The following is a 20,606-nucleotide window of genomic DNA, read 5'->3' on the forward strand; positions in this document are numbered from 1 at the left end:
TAACAGGCCCTTAACAGGCAGCAGCTAATAAACACGTAGGAAGTTGGTACACAGACAAAAACACAAGTGGTTTTATTTTTATTAGTTTATAAATAAAATAGAAAAAATATTTCCCTATATAGAACAACTCTTTGTACATTCACACTTCAGATCATCCCTCATAGATACACATATTTAATAAGAAAGGGCAAATATTGTGTATAATCATCAAATCATAACACAGAACTCTCCTTAAAAAATACATCAAATTGAAAAGTGCAATGTCAAAGGTGCTTTATCTGACTTTTCATGGCTCAACATATCATTATTCCTGGGTGTAGATGTGTCACAGCATCATTATTGTCAGTTTTGGGCAGTAGCGAATAAAAAACAGTTGCAGTAAATCTCTACGGTTCCAGCCGTGAATGGTCAGACAAGATAAGACAAGACATTTTTGGCATGGTAAACCCTAAATAAAGCCACCTCTACTTAGACATGTTTATTGGGTTTGTGAACTTTATACCAAGAGTAATTTTCCCCTCTTCAGGTTGATGCATTTGAATAATTTTCATTGAGCTTAGAAGGTAAAACTATCCAGCATTTCACAATAAAAGCACAGATTGGAGAAAAAAATGAAAGATGAAATTTATATTAATAACAATCCTGTGTTTTTTTCTTCTTTCTTATGCCATGAATCATCCTGTGACCGCCTCCGGTTTATCTTGTCACCCTTTGGGGGTTGGGAGCCAATGGAAAAGACCAATCGCATTACTGCTGCAAGTACACAAAATATCTGCCCCTCATTTTTGTGTATGTGAATATTCTGTATCAACTTACTCAGATTCTGAATAAAATCAGAGCTAAAACTTATATGTTTTTTGTAACTTTGTGAAAACAGAATAGAGTGAAAATATTGTAAGTAATATAAATAGTTTCATGTGAGGCATAGCTTACCTCACAAAACAACAGAAATCTCTGATATAAGATGGAAACCTTGTTTTTTCCAATAAAATAACCATATAAATTAACATTGTTGTTTAAGTTGACAATGCATGTGATTCAGCCATGTTAAATGTACCAAAAAGTATCATTAAGGTTATATGTTTTCAGAATAAAGCAGTGAACATTGTGTGACAGGGACTTGACACACATAGTGCACATACAGTACAGATACAGTAAGCAACACGGTTGTCCACTGTACGGTCCATGAGTAGAAAGCTTTCTGCTTTCAGTGGCCAGTTGTAGTCTCATGTCTTCATTTTACTGGTCAGAATTTTATTTAGTGTCTCATCCAAAAGACACAGGCAGCTCCTTGGTAGATGTAAATGATTAACAGTTGATGATCTGTGTTGCTACAGCTCGGTTTCAGCAGTGAGTCAGTGCAAACGCTGATGATGGTTAAGTTTGAAACTACAGAAGTATTTCCAAGTCATTGTGTTCATCTCTGTAGGCAACAAGGATGAGTCATGCAAAGCCAAGCTGTTGGCTGCAACAAGATCCACTCATCTGGTGCATGAGTTTCATCAAAACAACACATAAGAAGCCTTTGCAACTAATGTTTGGACCCAGGTCTGAGTGATAAGTTTAAGACTGTTCTGTCTTTGACTGTGGAGGTCAGAACTGAGGAGATGATTGCTCCGTGTTAACAAAGTAGGTGGTAAGCTCCCCTTTGCCTTTGACGTTGACTACTCCCCTGAGGGTGACGCTGTATCCTATGCTCTGGACCAACTGGGCCGTCTCCTCCGTCACCTGGGAGCAGAGAGAGATAGAGGGAAATTCATAGTGAGAAAGAGCCAACCTTTCATCCACTCACCCAACCATTTATCCACTTCTGCTTCAGAAAGTCCACAGCTACTAATAAAGCTTTTGATGTGGAGTAAATACTAAGGGAAATGTGTTGCAGTCCAAACACTTTCAAACACTAGGGTGAAAACAATAAATGTCGCTAAGTTTTGTCAGTTAGTGTGAAAAACCAATTCTTGCTTCCTAAATTTCTATGTGTTTCTTACTGAAACAAGATGTATTATATGTTTCAGTATTTCTGTCTCTTTTTCTCAGACCTGTATCTTGTCCAGCACTCCTGTGCTATCCATCCTGCTGGCCACGTTAACAGAGTTCCCCCAGATATCATACTGGGGTTTATGAGCTCCGATCACCCCAGCAATCACTGGACCATGGTTTATTCCTGCATGTAAACAATAAAGAGGGATAGATCAGGGGAAAGTCTTGCATGTAGAAAATATTAGTGTGTTTTCTTTTGGTAGTTTAATTTTGTATTTAGAAAATACTTTTAACATCTCTACAAATTAAATTAAAACTAAAATAATGCACAGAACAACAAGAAAATTACAAACTTTTCTTTAGCATTTAAAAAGTACATCCTAATATAATTTACAGTCATTTGACAAAGTACGTATAGATGAAAGAGATGGAAACAAGGCATCAATCTTATCAGTATGCTTCCACTACCAACTCACCGATCCTGAGTTTGAAGCTGTTAAAAGAGTGTGTGTTGATAAGCTCCAGTTTGCCCATCAGAGCGATGGCAAACTCCACCATGGCACGCACATGACTGTAGGGCATGTCAAATTTCTGTAGAGGGAGCCAGAGATCATATTGTTCATTCACATGATCAGGTCAGGCAGAGTGTGTTCAACAGGGATCACTTTAATGTTAAGACTAGATTTCAGGATACCAGATATTAGTCTCTTTGAACAACTCATCATTTATCTACAGCCTGTGTATAATTCACAAGAGATATGTTGCAAATTTTGAACAAAAAAACAGTGAAGGACTTTGTCGATGGGGTGTTTTAACAGGCTTAAATGTTGCTAACCTTTCTATCATCTCCTGGAAGTGATTTTGTCAGACCCGCAGCAGCCATGTATGTGCTGCCGATGGTTTTGATTTTCTCCACCGAGGAGAATTTGGGCTTGGAGAGAAGCTGTGTGACAGAGACATGAGGAAAGAGAATAACGTAAGACACACACAAAATGTTCAACGCTGGGGTTGCTAACAGTGACAGTATTAAATTGCATTGTTCTTCATACCTCGTCAAAGTCTGATATGATCTCGTTGAGGAAGCGCAAACACTCCAGACCGTCCCTGTTGGCACTGCTCTCGCTGTAAAACTCTTTAAACTGAGGCACCGAGGCGAACATCACACACACACAGTCATATGACTGACTGTAAAGATCCTGAGGAGAGTTTTTAAAGTAAAGGACTCAGTTCAAAGAGATAACATGAAGCCTGTAAATTTAGGAGCCAGAAGTCAAACGTGTTCAGCTACGTTGTGTGAATGAATGTCCTAAAAGGATTCTTAATTGTATAATGACTGAAAACCATCACCAAAAAAGAAGATGTGAATGGGAAATGAAAATCGGCAGTACAACCCTGCTGTGAGTCGTTTTATTTACCTGGTTCCGAACAGTTTTGCCAATGAAGAAGCAGGTAACGTGGAGCGGCAGGACGTTCTGGAGGAGAAGCTTGTTGACGTTCACCACGGTCTCCATCTCCTCTCTTTCTGTTCGGAAACATCGCTCCAACAGGAAGTCAACACGGCAACCAAGTTCGTCCTGAGAGAGAATGAAATAGAAAGAGAAAGACAGAGTACAAATATGTATCAACAAATCTGGACACAAGTTCATTTGTTTCAAAACTGGGAAAAATTATTAATTGTACATGAAATAGATACAGACTTGTAAATATTTGTAAACACACACACACACACCTGTCTGGCCAGTATGAGGCATACGATATAAAAGATGACCAGCCAAACCCCGGACATGATACGAGGGTCCTTCAGCACTCCCGGGCTGTAGTAAAACACATGCACAGTCACATATTTAGAGCCATACTCCACCATGATCTTGACTACAAAACTACCGTCACTCTTTTTTCCCTTCGCTTACATAATTCCTCAGACAAGAGTGTCTGGTATCTCGCAGCCCCACACAGGCCTCTGTCTGTACAAAGCTCTTGAATAAATGATAGTGATCTGAAACTCCAGACAAGGACTCACAATCTGGACTGTTGAGTAGCGGACAAAAAGGCAGGAAATTTGACACCTTGGCTGAGCAGGACAGACAGTGTGATGACTGTGATGAGAGCAGTGAATGAATGTGGATGAATGGAAAGTGAACTTTAGTAGGATTACTGAGAGTCTGCGTGGAAAGCTAAAAAGCGTAAATACATATATATTCATGCTTGCACACTTTCATGCATATCATTTATAACCTTGCATTATCACGAGTACTTGGTCTACAGTGCCATGTTGTAGCAAGGTGCTTCATTTTCAAAATAAAGTTCACGCACATGAAAATAGACTGGAACCCCGGCAAATAAATGTCACTGCATTTGCAGTTTCACTCACTTTGTGTTGTTGTAAAGCAGGTCGATGAGGCACATGGACCTCGGGGCAAAAACATGGAGGAAGAGGGCGAGGTAAACCACCACAGCCAGGGTGAGCAGCAGTGCTTTCATGGACAAGCACGTCCTGACGAATACGATCACTCCCAGCATGGCCAGCAGGCAGCAGTACAGGTAGTACTGGATGTTTGAAGAGAGAGGTAGGCGGGGAAAAATGTGGGATTATGACAGGTAAGGTGTGATGTCAATGCTTGTACTAAAGCTCTCAAGAATCATGGGTAAAAAACTTCAAATGTTCCTCTGGAGGTACTCACAGGCACAGCGTAAAGTTTGAGACCCTCAAGCTCCGTCCTGTTCGTAGTGGTACAGTTGTTTCCTGGCTGGAAGAACTGAAATGAAAAACAATGTGATTAAAGAAGAAGAAATAAGAAAAATAACAGAATAAAGATGAAATGACAAGAAACAAAAGAGAGACAAAAGGGAGATGATGGTTAAATAAGTAAAAAAGGAATGTACCAAGTTCAGGAATGCCATAAGCAGGGTGATGAGCACACAGAGAACGACCACAAACAGTCGCAGCGCCGACCTGGTCGAAACGCCACGGGACAGTCCTGATATCCATTGGATACCCAAAGGAATCTTGGTGCGCCACTTCTGAAAACAGAAAACCATCCAAACACACATTGAAGACTAAAGTGCTGAGGGTCACTGTAATCACACCACCTTTTCCAGTTTCTTGCACCTTGCAGCAATTACACAAGTTTCGGTTTAATGTGACAGACTTATTTTTTCTCCATCTTGAATTCATATTTACATCAAGACATGAATTTGTTTTGTTTCCTCATGTTTTCTATTTAATAGCTGTTTAAAATGGCTGCTGCCACTGACAGCTTGCAGGCACACGGACCCAGGCAAAGTAAGATCCCTTGTTGATATAAGATTTTGTACTTCTTACCCCTACTGCACCACTACTGTTATTACAAACATACCACCAGCGTTTGTTTACCTCCAAGTATCCGGTGAAAGCGATGGACAGAAGCAGCACAAGCACAGGGAAGGTTGCACCGTAGGACACTGCCAACTCAAAGTTCCTGGGAGGAGTGAAAATATATTATTTACTTATTTTACTTATTTTATTTAGTCAAACTGAAAATGCTGTTGCATGTATGTATGTGACCGAAGTGCTACTCACTTTTCAGAGACAAGCATCTGGACGGTGAAAACAGTAACGAACACCAAAGCTAGGCAGCTTATTGAGTGGTGCAAACCCTTGACCTCTGAAAAGCGGAACTGGAACACAAACACACAGGTATTACTACATTGCTTGTGCATGCTTGTTTGTATGTCCATACGCATCATACTCTGATCACAAACCCAAGAATGACTCTACCTGTTTCTCCAGACTGAGGTCATTAAACAGCAGAGTCACACAGTTGAGCTTCTTCGCTCTCCTCCTGAATGACAAAATAAAAGAATAATCAGAGGAGGAGTGATTGGACACAATAAACAATGGCAGTATAAATAGCAGTATAAATAAATGACTGTATAAATAAGTAATAAATCTTTGCAACATGCTTAACGTCGGTGAATCAGTAAGAGCAGTTGGTTAAAATTACAAGAGAATGTAAATGAGAACTTACCCTGCAGTCTCCACTGTGTCCAGTGATCCCCTGACACCATTAGCCACAACCAAACTGGGACAAAACAAGAACACATGAGACACAGCTTTACCCAGAACAATAGATGCCTGAATCAACTGCTCAGGCAGTAACAATAGTATTTTTCCAGCAGGTAAATTCAGGACACATATAATAAAGCTGTGTAATGACGATGCATAAAATGTGATGGTTTGCTTTATGATAAAAGCTTCATTAGTGCTTCAATGTAAAGCCGCATGTCTTATTCTTATTCTACTTAAGTTAATTAGCATATTTTTTCAAAGGTGAGTTTAATGTTTGTGGGAACTTACCTGCCGGGGTTATTCTGGCAAGTTGGTCTCTCCTGAAGCAAACATACACGCACAGTGTCAACATGACCTAACATCACCTCTTTAAAATATACAATACAGAGTTTATGATCAACGATAGCTGAGAGACACACAAAGGAGCAGAGGTGGAGTGTAATATTTGCTGAAGGAATATTATGAAGATCATGTGCTCCTGGAAAAATATGAGTACACTTACAACAACAAACAATATTATTATGTGATTATATTTATGAATTGCATCTGTGTATACTATTAGTCCACTCATATGTATTTTTACATTTATACACATCTCAATATGTGGGAGAAACTAAGCAACAAATACATACTGCAGTAAGCTGTGACTGGTTACTGACAACACTGGCAGCGATGATGGGCTTCTTGGAGGATGTGGCATCAGGGTTGCTTAGGTCAGCGAAGGGGTGAATGGTCTGCCAGGACTGCAGGTACTGAGACATGCGGACTGACGCCCGTTGCCTGGTCTCGCCTGATGCAAGCGAGTTTGCCTGAAATCAAAATCGTGATTATTTGACTTTTTTTCCCAATGGGGAAGAATAATTTGTTCTTGTACATTCCTCCCTGAGAGTACCATCACAGCAATATAAAGATCATTACTGCAGGGAGATACCCACATAATATATATCATAACAAAAGATTGTCAGTTACTCAGATCACGTTTTCCCTCCAATTGTTTTCAGGGATCAAACCAACATCTTTTAACTCTGGTTTTCAAAATACCTTCTTCACATATAAGGTAAAAGTAAATAGTCCTGTACAGATAACATACTGTCAACAGAAACCCCCCCCACAAATATACCATATAACAATGACCACATCTAGACAGTGCCCTTGAGGGTGTACTTCACTTGTAGATGTACATAGATGAGACAAAAAAGTTTTAATAGTCTAGAAACATACACGTCACATTCACACACTGCAGACAAACATGACAAACACCAACCAATTTTGTCCTCCTGGAGATGCTGTCCAGCTTTTGGGGGTCAATCACTAGGTAGGTTTTTCTTCCTTTAAGGAGAGGATCCCGACTCCCCCCGTCCCCATCCTCCACTTGGTACGCTCCATTCAAGTGTTGCAGTGTCTCCTCTGTGATGTGGACTCGTCTATTAATAATGATAATAAAGATGCAGGCAAAAAATCATTTCATCAACTGATGTAGAGAGGAAACAAAACCCACCTCACTCAATACCTCGTCTGTATTTAGTTTACTATTCTTATCTTATTATGGAAAAAATCTTTTACACCAATTTATCAGATTTTTCAGATTTAAAGACTCACCCAGGAAGACCTCCAGACTCCATGTGGTTGGCTAACGTTACATCATGTGACCACACGTCATACTGCCACTTCTGCAAGCCGATCACACCAGAGAGCACGTTGCCAGTGTGAACTCCGACCCGCATGCTGATCTCAACACCTGTTGCCTCACGCAGTTTACTACAAGGAGACAAACAAACTGAAGGTTTTGTCTGGCAAAAATATTCAGTCCCACTAACATCTGGCACTCCTCAAGTTATTTGAAAATAGCCTTAACTCGATACCTCCAATCAGAGTTTTAGGCAGCACAGTAACTGCTCTTAATATTTTTCTACTTAACATCTATTATTGCGAAGCTACTTATAATCAAACCGTTTCACAGTGTTTTAAGTATCCAATGAAAATTAATGAGGGGAAATCAAAATTACGACTAAAAGTGAAACACTGTTAAATATCACTGAGTCAACATCAATAACAGTAACAGACGACAAGAAATAATGTGTAGTGTGACAAAGATGTAGGGATTAAGGATTTATGCACAAAATAAGCTTCTGTTTCAATCTCCTTTTATTTCACATAATAGAAATCGGAGCAATAAAACCCTATTTAATGCAACCAAAAGCTAAGAGAACCAAATATTTCTACATTTAATCTCCATGGTGCAAACACAGAGTGACTTCTGAAAGTGTGAACTTTGAGAATATTATGTACAATGTACATATCATAGTACTTCCTAATTCTGTAACTTTGTGGTTTCAGCTGTAGAGGAAAGAGTAGGGAAATAGAAATGCCATGAGACGCATGAGGAAGTTATACAGGGTACAGTTAAATCAGATGCAAATCAAGAGCACTGAGCAGCTTTTATTCTTGTGACTGGAGATCACGTGAGTGGCCTCTCACCACAAAAACAACAAAGAATTATGAATTACTGTGAATTTCATTAAAAGTACGGAGAAAAGAGAAAGCACAGAGACAACAGATACAGTTAAGGTGGGAAAATGAACCAAAACTACAGCAAAACACTTCAAATAAACCTACCTGATGGCCGTGCACATGTCCAGCCCCATCTGAACACAGTTGCTGGCATGGGTGGGAATGGGGTCAGGCAGACCGGATACACAATAGTAACAGTCACCCAGGATTTTAATGCGAAGACATCCATTCTCCTAAAGATAGAAAGAAAGGAAGGAAAGAGGAGTAGAGGATGCGGGGTCAGATGTGGAGTTCAGAGCTAACACAAAACTATTCTTTGTGAAGAAATAAAGGTTTTAATTTGTAGCTAGATGTGAGGGTATGTTCACCTTGGCTATGTTGTCGAATCTGCCAAAGAGCTTGTTGAGCACAGCGACCAGCTCCTCTGGAGAGCAGGTACTCGCCAGCTTTGTGAAGCCCACGATGTCTGCATACAGGATGCTACACAAACACACACAAATAAGACACAAATATTATGCATGAGTGACTCAGTGCTACGGAATGAATATACCTAATATAGGACAAATAAACAAATTGATTTATCTGAGTCTAGAGTTTTATCTATAATATAAGAGATAAGAGATACCAGATTATCACAGATAAACTTTTGTCATTCAAATATCTATTACAAGTGATGGTTGTATATTTATGCAATAAAATTATTATTACAATATAATCATAAAATATACTACTGGGGTAATATTATGTGCCCATGTTTTTTTGCTGGCAAAACAAAAGAAAAACAACGTATGCATACCACTTCAATCATTCAATATTTACACTATTAAGTTTCAGTTTTTGGCCTCAGTGCTACTGCAGCTTTAATATCTAAGTTGCCATCATTAAAGCCAACAATGTAACAGTGCGATCATCACCTGACGTCTTTGTGCTGCCGTATGTACAGGCTGTGAAAGTTGTGGAAGTTGGATTCGTTCTCCTTATCGCTCTTCGGCTTGGACAGTCTCTTTACCACCTCCGTTTTCAGCTCCATGGCGATGTAGCGTGGCAACACCGACAAGAGGAGCTGCTCCTGTTCCCGAGAAAACGGATAGGACAGGGGTGAAAATGTGTGTGGAGAAGGTGGGCGATGAGGTTTTGAGACCTTGTACACTGGGGAATTGGATTTCTGTCTTAAAGAGGTGACAATCTGTCCACAAAGGCAGTAAAAGAAATAGGTGGCCATTAAAGGCCTCCTTGAAGCGATGCATTGTTTACTCAGTGAATGACGTTTCATCTATTTGTTTACTTGCTGTGAATAAGTGTCCATTTGGGTTTATCTATTCTCTTGCTGCTGGGCTTCAGACAGGTGAATGATTAATCTATTATTGACCTAATAGCCAGAAAAGCATACAGTAACCAAACCCAGGATGTCTAGGTAAAGAGCCTGTTAATGAGAGTGATTACACATAATGATTTTAAATTCAGAGTAAATGAAACAAGCTGTGCAGAAGAGAACTGGATTGATTTCGACAATGCAAAAGCATCCACTTGATCAAATCGTTTTATAAAGCATGGAGTTATTTCTTTAAACATTTTTTTTCAAAGCAGCAAACTGGGTGCTAATTGAGCTTTCGTAAGTACCAGTGGTTGAAGTACTTGATGGAGTGAGATTATTTTCATATTAAAAGATGGCGATGCTTCTGCTTTACTTTTCTGAAATTTCATGTTAATGTTCAGCAGTAAAAAATAAAAGAATGAAATTAAGTTTTCCCCTTGTTTTTACAAATACATTTTTTTGTTTGTCACCTTTTTATATTATACCTTGAAACAGTTGTGGTTTGAAAGTTTGCTTTGCATTAAACACACTTTTTAAAGAAAACTATCATAACCATTTTGAGTCTAGTTAGTAAAAGCAAAGGTGAGTTGGGTCAGATTTATGTTGTTGTTTCATATGAGAAGTGGTGAGCAGAGCAAATAAAGGTTGAACCCAGTAAACAAAAGTAAATTTTCTGCTGAACAAAACAGTTATGTTGGAAAAATTATTGATTAAACTGCTGAGTTTTAACCTGCTGATATTTCCTTATTTCCTTCTGGGAGCGTATGGTGCTGAACTCTTCTCTCTTCTGATTGGATATCCTGAGATCGTGCTCGGTTGTCCACAGGTGGAAAATCCCGATGCAGTTCACACACACAAACAGGATTGCATTCGCTACCAGCTGAGGACGAAGTCAGAGGAGAGATCATTGATAATTTCTCAATAACCCTCAGAGCACAGTAACAGTACAGTACTGTGACACATTAGTTAGTGACAGAGTCAGTATTACTTTGAATTTGTGTATATTATTACAGTATTTTATTACTAACTGAAAACCACACTCTGTTATTTACAACAACAGGCTCAGAATTTCTCTATAAACCAATAAAGCTTTATACAGATCATTTGCATCCAGAGGAACTCTAGATGCTGCTGGTCACAAAACAGTATTGAGCAGACTCACCCAAGCTTCACACAATATTTGAATTTGTACGCTGATTTTTGGTAAATGCAAAAGGTGCTCTCTCTTAAGATGGGTATGTCATTTGCCAATTTTTGCCTACATTTACAATTGTACCTTCATTATGTGCCACTATTTTGTTTTTCCACCAATAATAAACTAAACTTAACCGTGATTATGACGTAACAGGGAAAATACTGTTTACTAAAAAGGAAGAAGGTGAGACTAAAAAAGCAATAAAGTAATTTAGCGTTAAAATAACAAGGTTACCATTGTATTTCTATAGTGGGGATGGTGAGTTTATGACATTGACATTAAGATTGTTTTAAATGTATGCAAATATAGGAAATCTTGAACCTGCACAGCCAGGTCTTGTGTCTCTGGGCTTGTGACAGAAACGTAGACACTGATGATGATGATGTGCGAAACACTGGTCCCAATCCCAACCATGAGGGCCCAGGTCAGAGACAGAGGCAGCACTGTGTAGACACTTACAGAGAGGAAGAGGAAAAACGCTACCTGAGAAGGTAAGAGAAGAAGACAGAAGCACGTGAAGAAAAAGAGTTGGAGGTTAACAGCAGTTAAGGAATAAAACTCACTCTATAACTAACTTAAAACTCATCATTCTCTTTTTGCTTCCTTCTCACCTGTTCCCACGTAGTGACATGTCCTCCAGTGAAGATGAAAACGATGGCAGTGACGTACAGCGTCCCCCAGACGAAGAGGGCCAGGGCTCCTCCACAGCGCCTCACCGTGGCCAGCCAAGGCAGACAGACGAGCAGGACGGTACTCAGACACAGAACCACACCCAACACCGCCAGGGCACCGACATGGACATTGATGTTCTGTTTTGAATAAAATCCACATCTCAATTTTCTCAAAGCTTAAAAATCACCCTGACTCATCGCCTCTTTGATTTATTGTCAAATGGGTCTTTAAAAGTTTGTAATTTTTATAAAACTCATTTTTAGGTACAGGCAGTATTGCAATGTTTTGAATGCCACTGAATAGATGCAAGTCACAAAAAGCTGTTAATCAAATTTCAGTAGAAGACAAAACCACTGCGAAGGAGCACTTCATTGCATTGTCCTGTTTAATATATCCAAAAACCACCAGGACTAAAATTAGAATGACTTCATTAATCAGACATGAAAGCCAGGCCAAGCTTTAAACAGCTGGTGCAATGTTTTTAATCTGCACCTGCCATGTGAGGTAAAGGTATTTAATCAGAGCTTGACTTTTGTTTTTATCCAGTGTTCAAGGTTTTACATTTCACCAGCATATTAATTAATTAGAAGTGAGTTCAACAACCCAGTTTTTGTGTCGCACATAGAACAGCTAATTATCCATCTAAATGACATCCATATAATCTGGATTTAATTCTCTCCCCTGAGTGACATTGAAATTGCTGCTATCATAAACAACAAAAAGGCAGCTGGAACCAGTGAATTGGCATGTCTGCAAAATTACCGAAATGATTACCCAATTATAAAGATAGTTGTTGATTTATTTTCTGTTGATCAACTAATCAATTAATGGAGAAATCGTTGCGGCTCTATAGCGGCAGTCTTTTGTACTTTTAACATGTCAGAAAAAAAACAAGCGTGTGTTGCGTGTAAGTGTAATCATTTGTGTTTGTCATTAAAAATCAAATCCCAATGTAAAACTACAATTAGACACCGGTATACTATTCAGCCTCGCCTATGCCTATGTCTGTAATAGAAACTGACAAAGGAGAGATGACAGGAAATGAGAGGGTGAGAGATGAGAATGCAACAAAGACCCAAACATTTGATATTTCAATTAAAAAAGTCTTCACATAGATATTTTCACATTTATCTTATGTTAGTGTTGCAATTGTAGTTTTATCCAATAATGTTCCACTAGCTTTTCCAGGTCAGTTAGGGCAACTTAACCTAACTTAAAGCAGGTGACCTACGGTACATACATCCGTGTACAGCTGTTTCGTTGGAATGAGAAACTATGTTTACTTTCCAATTGAAGCATTTGCAGAATGTTCTGGTGTTTTGGAAGAACAGGTTTAAAGCTCTTTTTTTTTTTTTCTTGACCCCTATTGGAGTTCGCTTTTAAAACTATTTTCAGAAAAGTGCTACACTGACAATTAGGACTGTGATGCAATGGAGAAAAACTATGGAGATATTTTAAATCTCCCCTTTTGCTTCTTCTTCCCTGTCATCGGATTCTTTAAAAACACATCTGCCGCTTATAGTATTGTACAGACTGCAACCTATCAGCTCCATATTTTCTTACACCAGGTTCTCCAGTGTGAGATCTCGCTGCTTTTCTCTGACATACATATCAGTAAACAGAAAACCTTTTGAACAGGACATTTGAAGATGTCAATTTATAGATGTTTGTTTTGACGAACAAACCAATTCAAAAATCTAAAATTTTGGATTTACAGTGATATAAAATGGAGAAAAGCAGCTAATCCTCACATTTGGAACCAGTGAATATTTTTTAACTTTTTGCATGATGAATAACTATTAATGGTTTATCAAAACCTATATCTATTTGACAAACAGACACATGGCACATTCTCTTTGTCTTACCCTTCCTGTGGCGGGGATGAGAACGATGATGGCCACGCAGAAGGCCAAAGACAGCACCAGTCCAGACAGCATGGCCGGGGTCTCCTCCACGCACTGCAGAAAAGCCCTGTGCATCGCCTGATAGCAGCAACACACCCCATCTTTCACACTCCGCCTGGACCTGGTGGTTTGCCTGTCCTCGTCTCCATCCTCCTTTTGCCACCCGACATCTATGCTGTTCCTTGTTTGGGCGACTTTGGATGACATCTCTGGGAACGCTTCCGAACTGCCACTGAGTGTGTTTTCTGCTTTTGGTTTAACCGTCAAGTCTGTTTTGGAATCGTCTTTGTTTTCATCTGGACTATTTTCATGGGTTTTGTTGGATTGAGGAGCGTCTAAACTGGGTTCTGAGAAACTGACAGGAGAGATAGGCTTCGTCTTCTCAAATGAGCTTCCATCAAGATCAAATAAGCCATCATCACAGAGGTCAGTGCTGAAGCTAGTGCAAACGTAACCAGGGCTGGATTTTGTGCTGCTGTAGTCAGAGTCGCAGCAGTCGTTTGTGTGAGATGATGAACTGCTGTCTGTTTGGAGCCTATCACAGAATGAGTTCACCTGGGCGTTATGATCCGTAGCCTGCAGGGTCATTGAATTGACCTTGAGAGGTTCAGGGGCCTGTGCTGTTTTCACCACACCCACCTGTATGGAAACCTGGGATTCACTGAGTCCTGACTGGTTCCCAACTGTAAGATTGCCTGCATTTAAAGTGACGTCATTCCCGTGTTTTGTGCTGTCATTTCCTTGCAAAATGTTAATGTCACTGCTTTGTGCGGATTGTTTTACACCATCTGTTGCTTTACTGAATTCATCAAGCTCCAGCATATTGCCGCCAGCGATTTTACCCTCCCCGTAACTGGAAACGACCACAATATCCGGTACTAAAGACACCTGTGATGCCTCTTCTCCAGGCCTCCCATTCTCCTGAAAAGCTTGTGCCTCATCTGGCATCGTGACCTGCGTGAGCGTGAGGGATCTCACCGTCTATCGACTTGTCACTTTGGTTGTCTGTCTGTCTGTCAGCTTGTCTACATGATAAATACACACTGGACGAGTGTTTACTTCTTTATCTTTTCCTTGGCAGGTGTTTTTTGCAGCAATGAGAACTTCAAGCTAAGTCTGTGTGTCAGATTGCATCAATTTAAACAACAAAAAAAAAAAAAATCTGGCTATTTCCAGAGAGCAAGTCAATCTCTTCTGTTTTGAGCAATCTTCCACAGCCAAGAAGATATCATCAAAATAGATTATGATGATGTTGATGATGAGGATGGTGACACACGTTCTCTGTGAGGTTACATAGATCCTTTAAGGTCCCAAAGATTTCTGCATAATCTCCTTTGACAAGCGCTTATCCATATTGCATGGGAGAGGAGTCCCGCTGCCAAAAAACAGATTACAATTAGAAAAAACATGCCAGACTCAGCATAGAACAAAAAAATAGACAAAGATAAAATACCTTTCTTTGATTAACATTTCATGTTTTAGCTCTGATACTTTTCGTCACAAGTCCAATAAGGTGAGAGAAGAAAAACATACCTGCAAATGACAAACTTCTTCTTGTCATTTTCCTATTATGTGAAAAAACTTGTTAGTCAAGCTGCAGGCTCTTCCCTGATAATACGCACTCATGTACACCACACATACACACTGTTCAGGTGTGTACTGGAATGACATGTCAGCGACGCACCCATTGCACATTAAAACATTTTTTCCTGTCACCACCTACGCTCAGTGGTTTACTCTGATCTCTCCTCCTTCCGTCACCTGACTCTGTCAAAAGCACAACTGTTTCTCATACTGTACAGACTGTACCCTTTTAGTGTATCACCATTACCTTCCTCATATGCAATTTATGTCACCATTAATTCCAGAATTGAACTGATTCACAGTCACAGAGGGATTAAAGAGTAATCCATCTGATTCATCCGTTCACCTTGATTGACCTGCTCAGTGTAGCCGGTCGTGCCTTTTTTATATTAGTTTTATAATTATAATTTAATAATTATTTTCATATTAGTGACAATCTGGTTTCATTTATACAATTTTACAAGGGAGGTACTGTGTCTTTTTACGGTCAAAACACAACTGTGACACTATGTCACGCTGTGACAGTACATTTATTGTTCTTACTTGTGTGAATGGCTGTTCCACCGGTGTCCTTTTTCCCTGTCTGCTGGTTTCACTACTCTGTTCTGGCTGACTGTGAAACACTTTCCAAAATGAAGAGGGATTTTCCAAACCTAACTCAGACCTTTTAAACATATCAAATTCAAACATGATCATAGTATTTATTTGAATGTTACGTAAGGTTTATTCAAATTATCTAAGAATTAAGGATAAACTTATCATGCAGAGATTCTGATAATTTAAAGAAAACATGATTAAAAAACACAATTTCTCATTTAATCTAGATAACCAAGCCTAAAAATGCAAAAAATTACAATTTCTCCTATCCCTACTTTTAAGCTATGACTGCAACCTTGCCTATTATTGATTAACCTTTGGATTATTTTTTCAATAATTTCATCAGCTCCATTGTCACTTTCTGTAAAATGTGAGAAATAAGTGAAAACTGCAAATCACAACTTCTGAGAGCCCAAGAAGTCCTCATATTGCTTGTTTTGTTCAAATAACAGCTTCAAAATCACAAATTGACCAACAAAGCTCTAAATCCTCATATTTGAAAAAAACAGATCTCTTGACTGACTAATCAATTAATTGACTAAGCTAATTGTTTGACCGTGATAATAATGAAAATATTACATATTCATTCAGTTTCTTAAGTGATTTCAGAATTATTCTTTTCATGGAGATGGTAAATAAAGTTATACATAAACACAGACTGTTGCTACATCTCCAAATGGTTTAGTTTGAAAATGAAATTGTGGCAAAAGATAATCTCACTAATGAGACAAACTATGTTAACAAAGCTATCTTTAAAATCTAGCTTTATCTGTGTTGTAACGGATGACTGCAGCATGTTGAAGGGATTGAAGAGCCTGGACACTTGAATAATCAGCTATATATGTAAACATAAAAGCATGGATTCGTCTCTGATAACAAAAAATATTTTATTGGTTACTTTATTACCACAAACTACAGTTTAATGTCCTTTTTGTCCTACACAAATCAGTTAAAAGTTCTCTTATCATATCAATATTATTGGCACAGTAACTTTAATAAAAAAGTTCGACAACCGCCTAATTATTTGTGTAACAGGACAGAAAAAAACACCGGGTTACACAAAAATATCAAAGTAGGTGAAGTAATTTAAAGGCTGTTAATGTGTTGTGAAGAAAAAATATATTCTTACCTCATGTTTTTCTAACGTTAACGTCTCCCTGTTAACGTTAGTTAGCTAACACTCACTTTAATTTCCCTCTTGGTCGCTCAACTTCCTCCGTCGTCCTTTAACTGTTGTCAGAGAGCACTCACAAACACTTTTAAACTTTATAGAAGGATAAAAAAGTCAAAATTTATCCTCTTAAAATGTTATTTTTCTTCTCAAAAACAGACGTAGAAGAAAGTCTGCGTCTGCTCCGACGCACGAGCGGCTGTGTGTTGCCATCGAACGCCAGGCAGGTGAGTGCGGGGGCGTGCGCACTTGAGCACGAGCACGAGCACGAGAGCTCTGGTTCTGCTATGCAAACAGGAGGAGGTAAACAGAGAGGCTGAGAGATGGAGAGGAAGGACCAAGGGCAGGTTTAGGGGATAATGGGCCCCTGGGCACAGACAGGTGACTCCCCCCTACAACTCCACACCTGTCCTAAATAAGACTGAGAGAGATGCAAAATGTAGTTTTGTTGACGTTTTGCGTCTCTTTGTTGTCGTTTTGTGTCTTTGTGGGTGGTTTTGCATCTCGTTTTCTGTCTCTTTGTAGTAGTTGTGTGTGTCTTTCAAATCATTTTGCTCTTGGAGGCCATATTGCATCTCTTTATGATCATATTGTGTCTCTTTGAAGTCATTTGGAGTCTTTTAGAAGTTGTATTTGTGTCTCTTTAAGGTTGTATTGTGTTTCTTTGAGATCATTTGGTGTCTATTTGTGGCCATTTTATGTCTCTGTAGTTGTTTTACCTCTCCTTTAGACCTTTTTGCATCTCTTTTTTCATAATTTTGTGTCTTTTACAATGTTGGTTTTAGACAGGTTCTATTTTATGGTTGGTTTTTGTGTTTACACCATTTCTTATTCAGGGTGGACTAAATTTTCATGTCTCAGTGTAGAGACATACAGTTCAACAGCACCACAAGTTGAACCAAACATGTAACACAAACTGAACATTAGGTTGTTGTTCATACAATGCATAATTTATGTATTTGTGATGAAATCAACAACTTACTGGTAACAAGTGAGACATACTCCATTGAGTGTATTTCATCATAAAAATTAAGGAGGAGAAAGAAAAAATGTCTTGCTTTATGACAAATATATATTCTCCCGCAGGGCAAGATATAAATAGTTTAAAAAATGATTTTTCATAGAAGAAGTGAAGCCTTTTTCTTTGTTTCTCTCTCCTCTGTGTGCCCCTCAGTTCTATTTATTTTTTTCAAATCAAACAGTTTTATTGGTTTAGTAATATTTCCCTATATTGTCAAACAAGCAATTTTACAACTTCAGCAAACACATACAGGCGTACTGTGGTGTAGATGGTACAGCTGCAGTTTTTAGTGCCAGATAAAAGCCTTGTGTAACCAATATGATGTACCTGGGTGCTAAGGTCTCGTATAACTTTCAAATACTGAATACTATTAAAGTTAAAGTGAAGGCGTGTTTATGCTCAGACAATTTGTCTGGGAAGCTTTCTGTGGACTTTTGCATGGTTTATAGACCTGGGAAGAAACAAAATACATTTCATTCTTATCCTGAATGTAATCATCAAAATTAAATTCTCTTTTGCACGACAACTTACTCAAGTATGGTCAAATTTGGAGGTACATGGGTGATTTAAAAAGGAAAGTTCTTTACAAAAACCGATGCTTATAATAGTATATGTTACTGCTAAAGCTTTCTATTGTAGGTCAGTGTTTACATGAGATCCTTGTCTCTATTTGTTGTATTTTGTACATGTTCACCATCTGACGGGCATTTCTTTCACCATGATTGTTACTTTACTTTGAATTGTGAAATACATTTTGAATTTCATTTGTGTTTTACTGTGGTGTGTGCGTGTAACATGGCATAAAATGCAAAGTTTGGATGACATCTATAAATACAACAGGACACAAAACAAAGGGAAGGATCCGGATATAACCCAGTAAACAACAGAATGCCAACCAGTGTGAGATAACAAAATTTCAATGCGAAAACGGAAAACAACTAAACAAACAGTCGAGAGAAATGTTGCCTTGTGCTTTCTGTCGCTCTTCATCTCTTTCTGTCTTTACATAAGACGACTACCAACCAAAATGGATCTGAAGTGGTAGTGACTTATGCCCAAAACACTTTATGTGCATGAAGCATGACTATAGAAGGAAAACACAAAACACAACAAGACAAACTGGTAGTTTCATGACATGAGAGAATAAAACATATTTTACATGCTGTATATCTTTATTGTGGCAAGCTATGAGCATAACAAAATGTCAACCAAAATAACACTAGAAATGATGCATGATTCATATATCTGTTACCCCGGTGCATGTTGGGAGACTTTCCACTATGTCCATCCTCCTGGGACGCTACAAGATTTTTTTTATTTAATATTTTGTAATATATTTGGACATATTTTAAAAAAAAATGAATACATTCATTTGTTCCCTATAAATAAGATTCCAATAAAATCTCTCCTGTCCCATGATATTTAGTTTTTCCTCTTGGGTTCTGATGCACTCACTATTACATGCCTGTACTTCTCCATTATTGCATAATATGGAAAATGTGTTAAACTGATTTTAGAAATATGGATCAGACCTACAGCCACCACCTGCTGCATGCTTCTCACTTTAATTGAAACTCCTCCAGAGGTGAATGAGATGTCGCTAAACGTATTGAATCTTATAAACCCAACATTTATTTTCTTTCATACACCTGTGTGAAAAATCTGTCCTGCTCAGGATGTTCCCAAAATAGATGTGCCGTCTATTGTAACTATTGTTCGTAACTCACCTAACCGGTTTAGTTTGCTTCTATTCTCAGAAAGAGATCCTCCTCTGTGAAGTCCAGGAAAGCAATAAGTCAATAATAATCAATAATCCAATAATAATCTCCATCCTTTTCTGCTGTAAACACAAATGTATGTTGTGCATTCACGTTTGTGTGAAAAGACAAAAAGTCGCAATAACAAAAGAAAGCAACAAACAGAACAACATTCTTGACATTTTGCAGATGAATGCATCCAGCTGCTTCTGAATCCTCTTATTCTTTAATTTTTCAGCCATTTTGGAGGAAACTTCACCTGAGAGGAATCTTCTTGAAACTAGTGTTTTCATATTTAAATTGTCTATATTGACTAGTTTACTCTTCACTAGTGTTTCTAATACAAAACGCTCAGTCAGTTGACATGCTGATGATTTCACTCCAGAATCAAGAGTTCAGTTATTAAATGCATTTGTGCATTTGCTCACTGCCATCGTTTCAGATCAGATCACTCTGCCCTAACACATCTCTATGAGAAGCTCACCTGTTCACTGGAGGACATTTACACTGGAACATTTGCATTCATTTCTGTATGTGCGAAGTGTAAGACATCACCGTAAGCTTTTAATTCTAATTCTGTCTCTGACATTTAAAAAAAAAAAAAACTGCAGCAACACTGACAATCTCTCAGAACTACTGCAGAGTTGTTCTTCCTTTTTGGGTTTGAACAGGAAACTGTGGTAAAAGACACGACCGTTACGGACCGAAACAAGAAGCTACTCCTGTGTACTTAAAATAACATCAAAAACAAAGTGCTCCTTGATAAACTGTGGTAAAGTGCAGCCTCTGGTGGAAATGTTCATGAACTAAATTTATAGCAAGTCTGTTTATACATCACAATATGAGTGAAG

The 20,606-nt window shown here is 38.5% G+C and overlaps 1 protein-coding gene across 3 annotated transcripts; it reads right to left on the minus strand.

Annotated features, from left to right (window-relative positions):
* Positions 1 to 63: 63 nt before the first annotated feature.
* LOC111661694 (adenylate cyclase type 2) lies at positions 64 to 17,083 on the minus strand. Of its 3 annotated transcripts, none has more exons than XM_023415348.2 (27): positions 16,936 to 17,083; positions 15,159 to 15,190; positions 13,587 to 15,000; positions 11,661 to 11,858; positions 11,371 to 11,532; positions 10,585 to 10,734; positions 9,454 to 9,608; positions 8,908 to 9,019; positions 8,645 to 8,772; positions 7,628 to 7,786; positions 7,293 to 7,452; positions 6,661 to 6,837; positions 6,317 to 6,348; positions 5,988 to 6,041; positions 5,738 to 5,801; positions 5,540 to 5,637; positions 5,354 to 5,438; positions 4,864 to 5,001; positions 4,662 to 4,736; positions 4,352 to 4,527; positions 3,710 to 3,794; positions 3,396 to 3,554; positions 3,030 to 3,176; positions 2,816 to 2,923; positions 2,457 to 2,571; positions 2,040 to 2,164; positions 64 to 1,728 (listed from the first exon to the last, which is right to left on the minus strand). In XM_023415348.2, exons 3-27 carry the CDS (start codon positions 14,571 to 14,573, stop codon positions 1,594 to 1,596), a joined length of 3,984 nt encoding a protein of 1,327 aa, XP_023271116.1. In that variant the 5' UTR covers positions 14,574 to 15,000; positions 15,159 to 15,190; positions 16,936 to 17,083; the 3' UTR covers positions 64 to 1,593. The 3 variants fall into 3 exon arrangements, with proteins under 3 accessions (XP_023271116.1, XP_087032503.1, XP_023271117.1); XM_087176377.1 differs by having other exon boundaries at positions 15,159 to 15,873; XM_023415349.2 differs by lacking the exon at positions 15,159 to 15,190.
* Positions 17,084 to 20,606: the final 3,523 nt, after the last annotated feature.

This window comes from Seriola lalandi, unplaced genomic scaffold (assembly GCF_002814215.2).
Source record: "Seriola lalandi dorsalis isolate HSWRI2012SDOR001 ecotype SW California unplaced genomic scaffold, Sedor1 jcf7180002054549, whole genome shotgun sequence".
Lineage (NCBI taxonomy): Eukaryota > Metazoa > Chordata > Actinopteri > Carangiformes > Carangidae > Seriola > Seriola lalandi.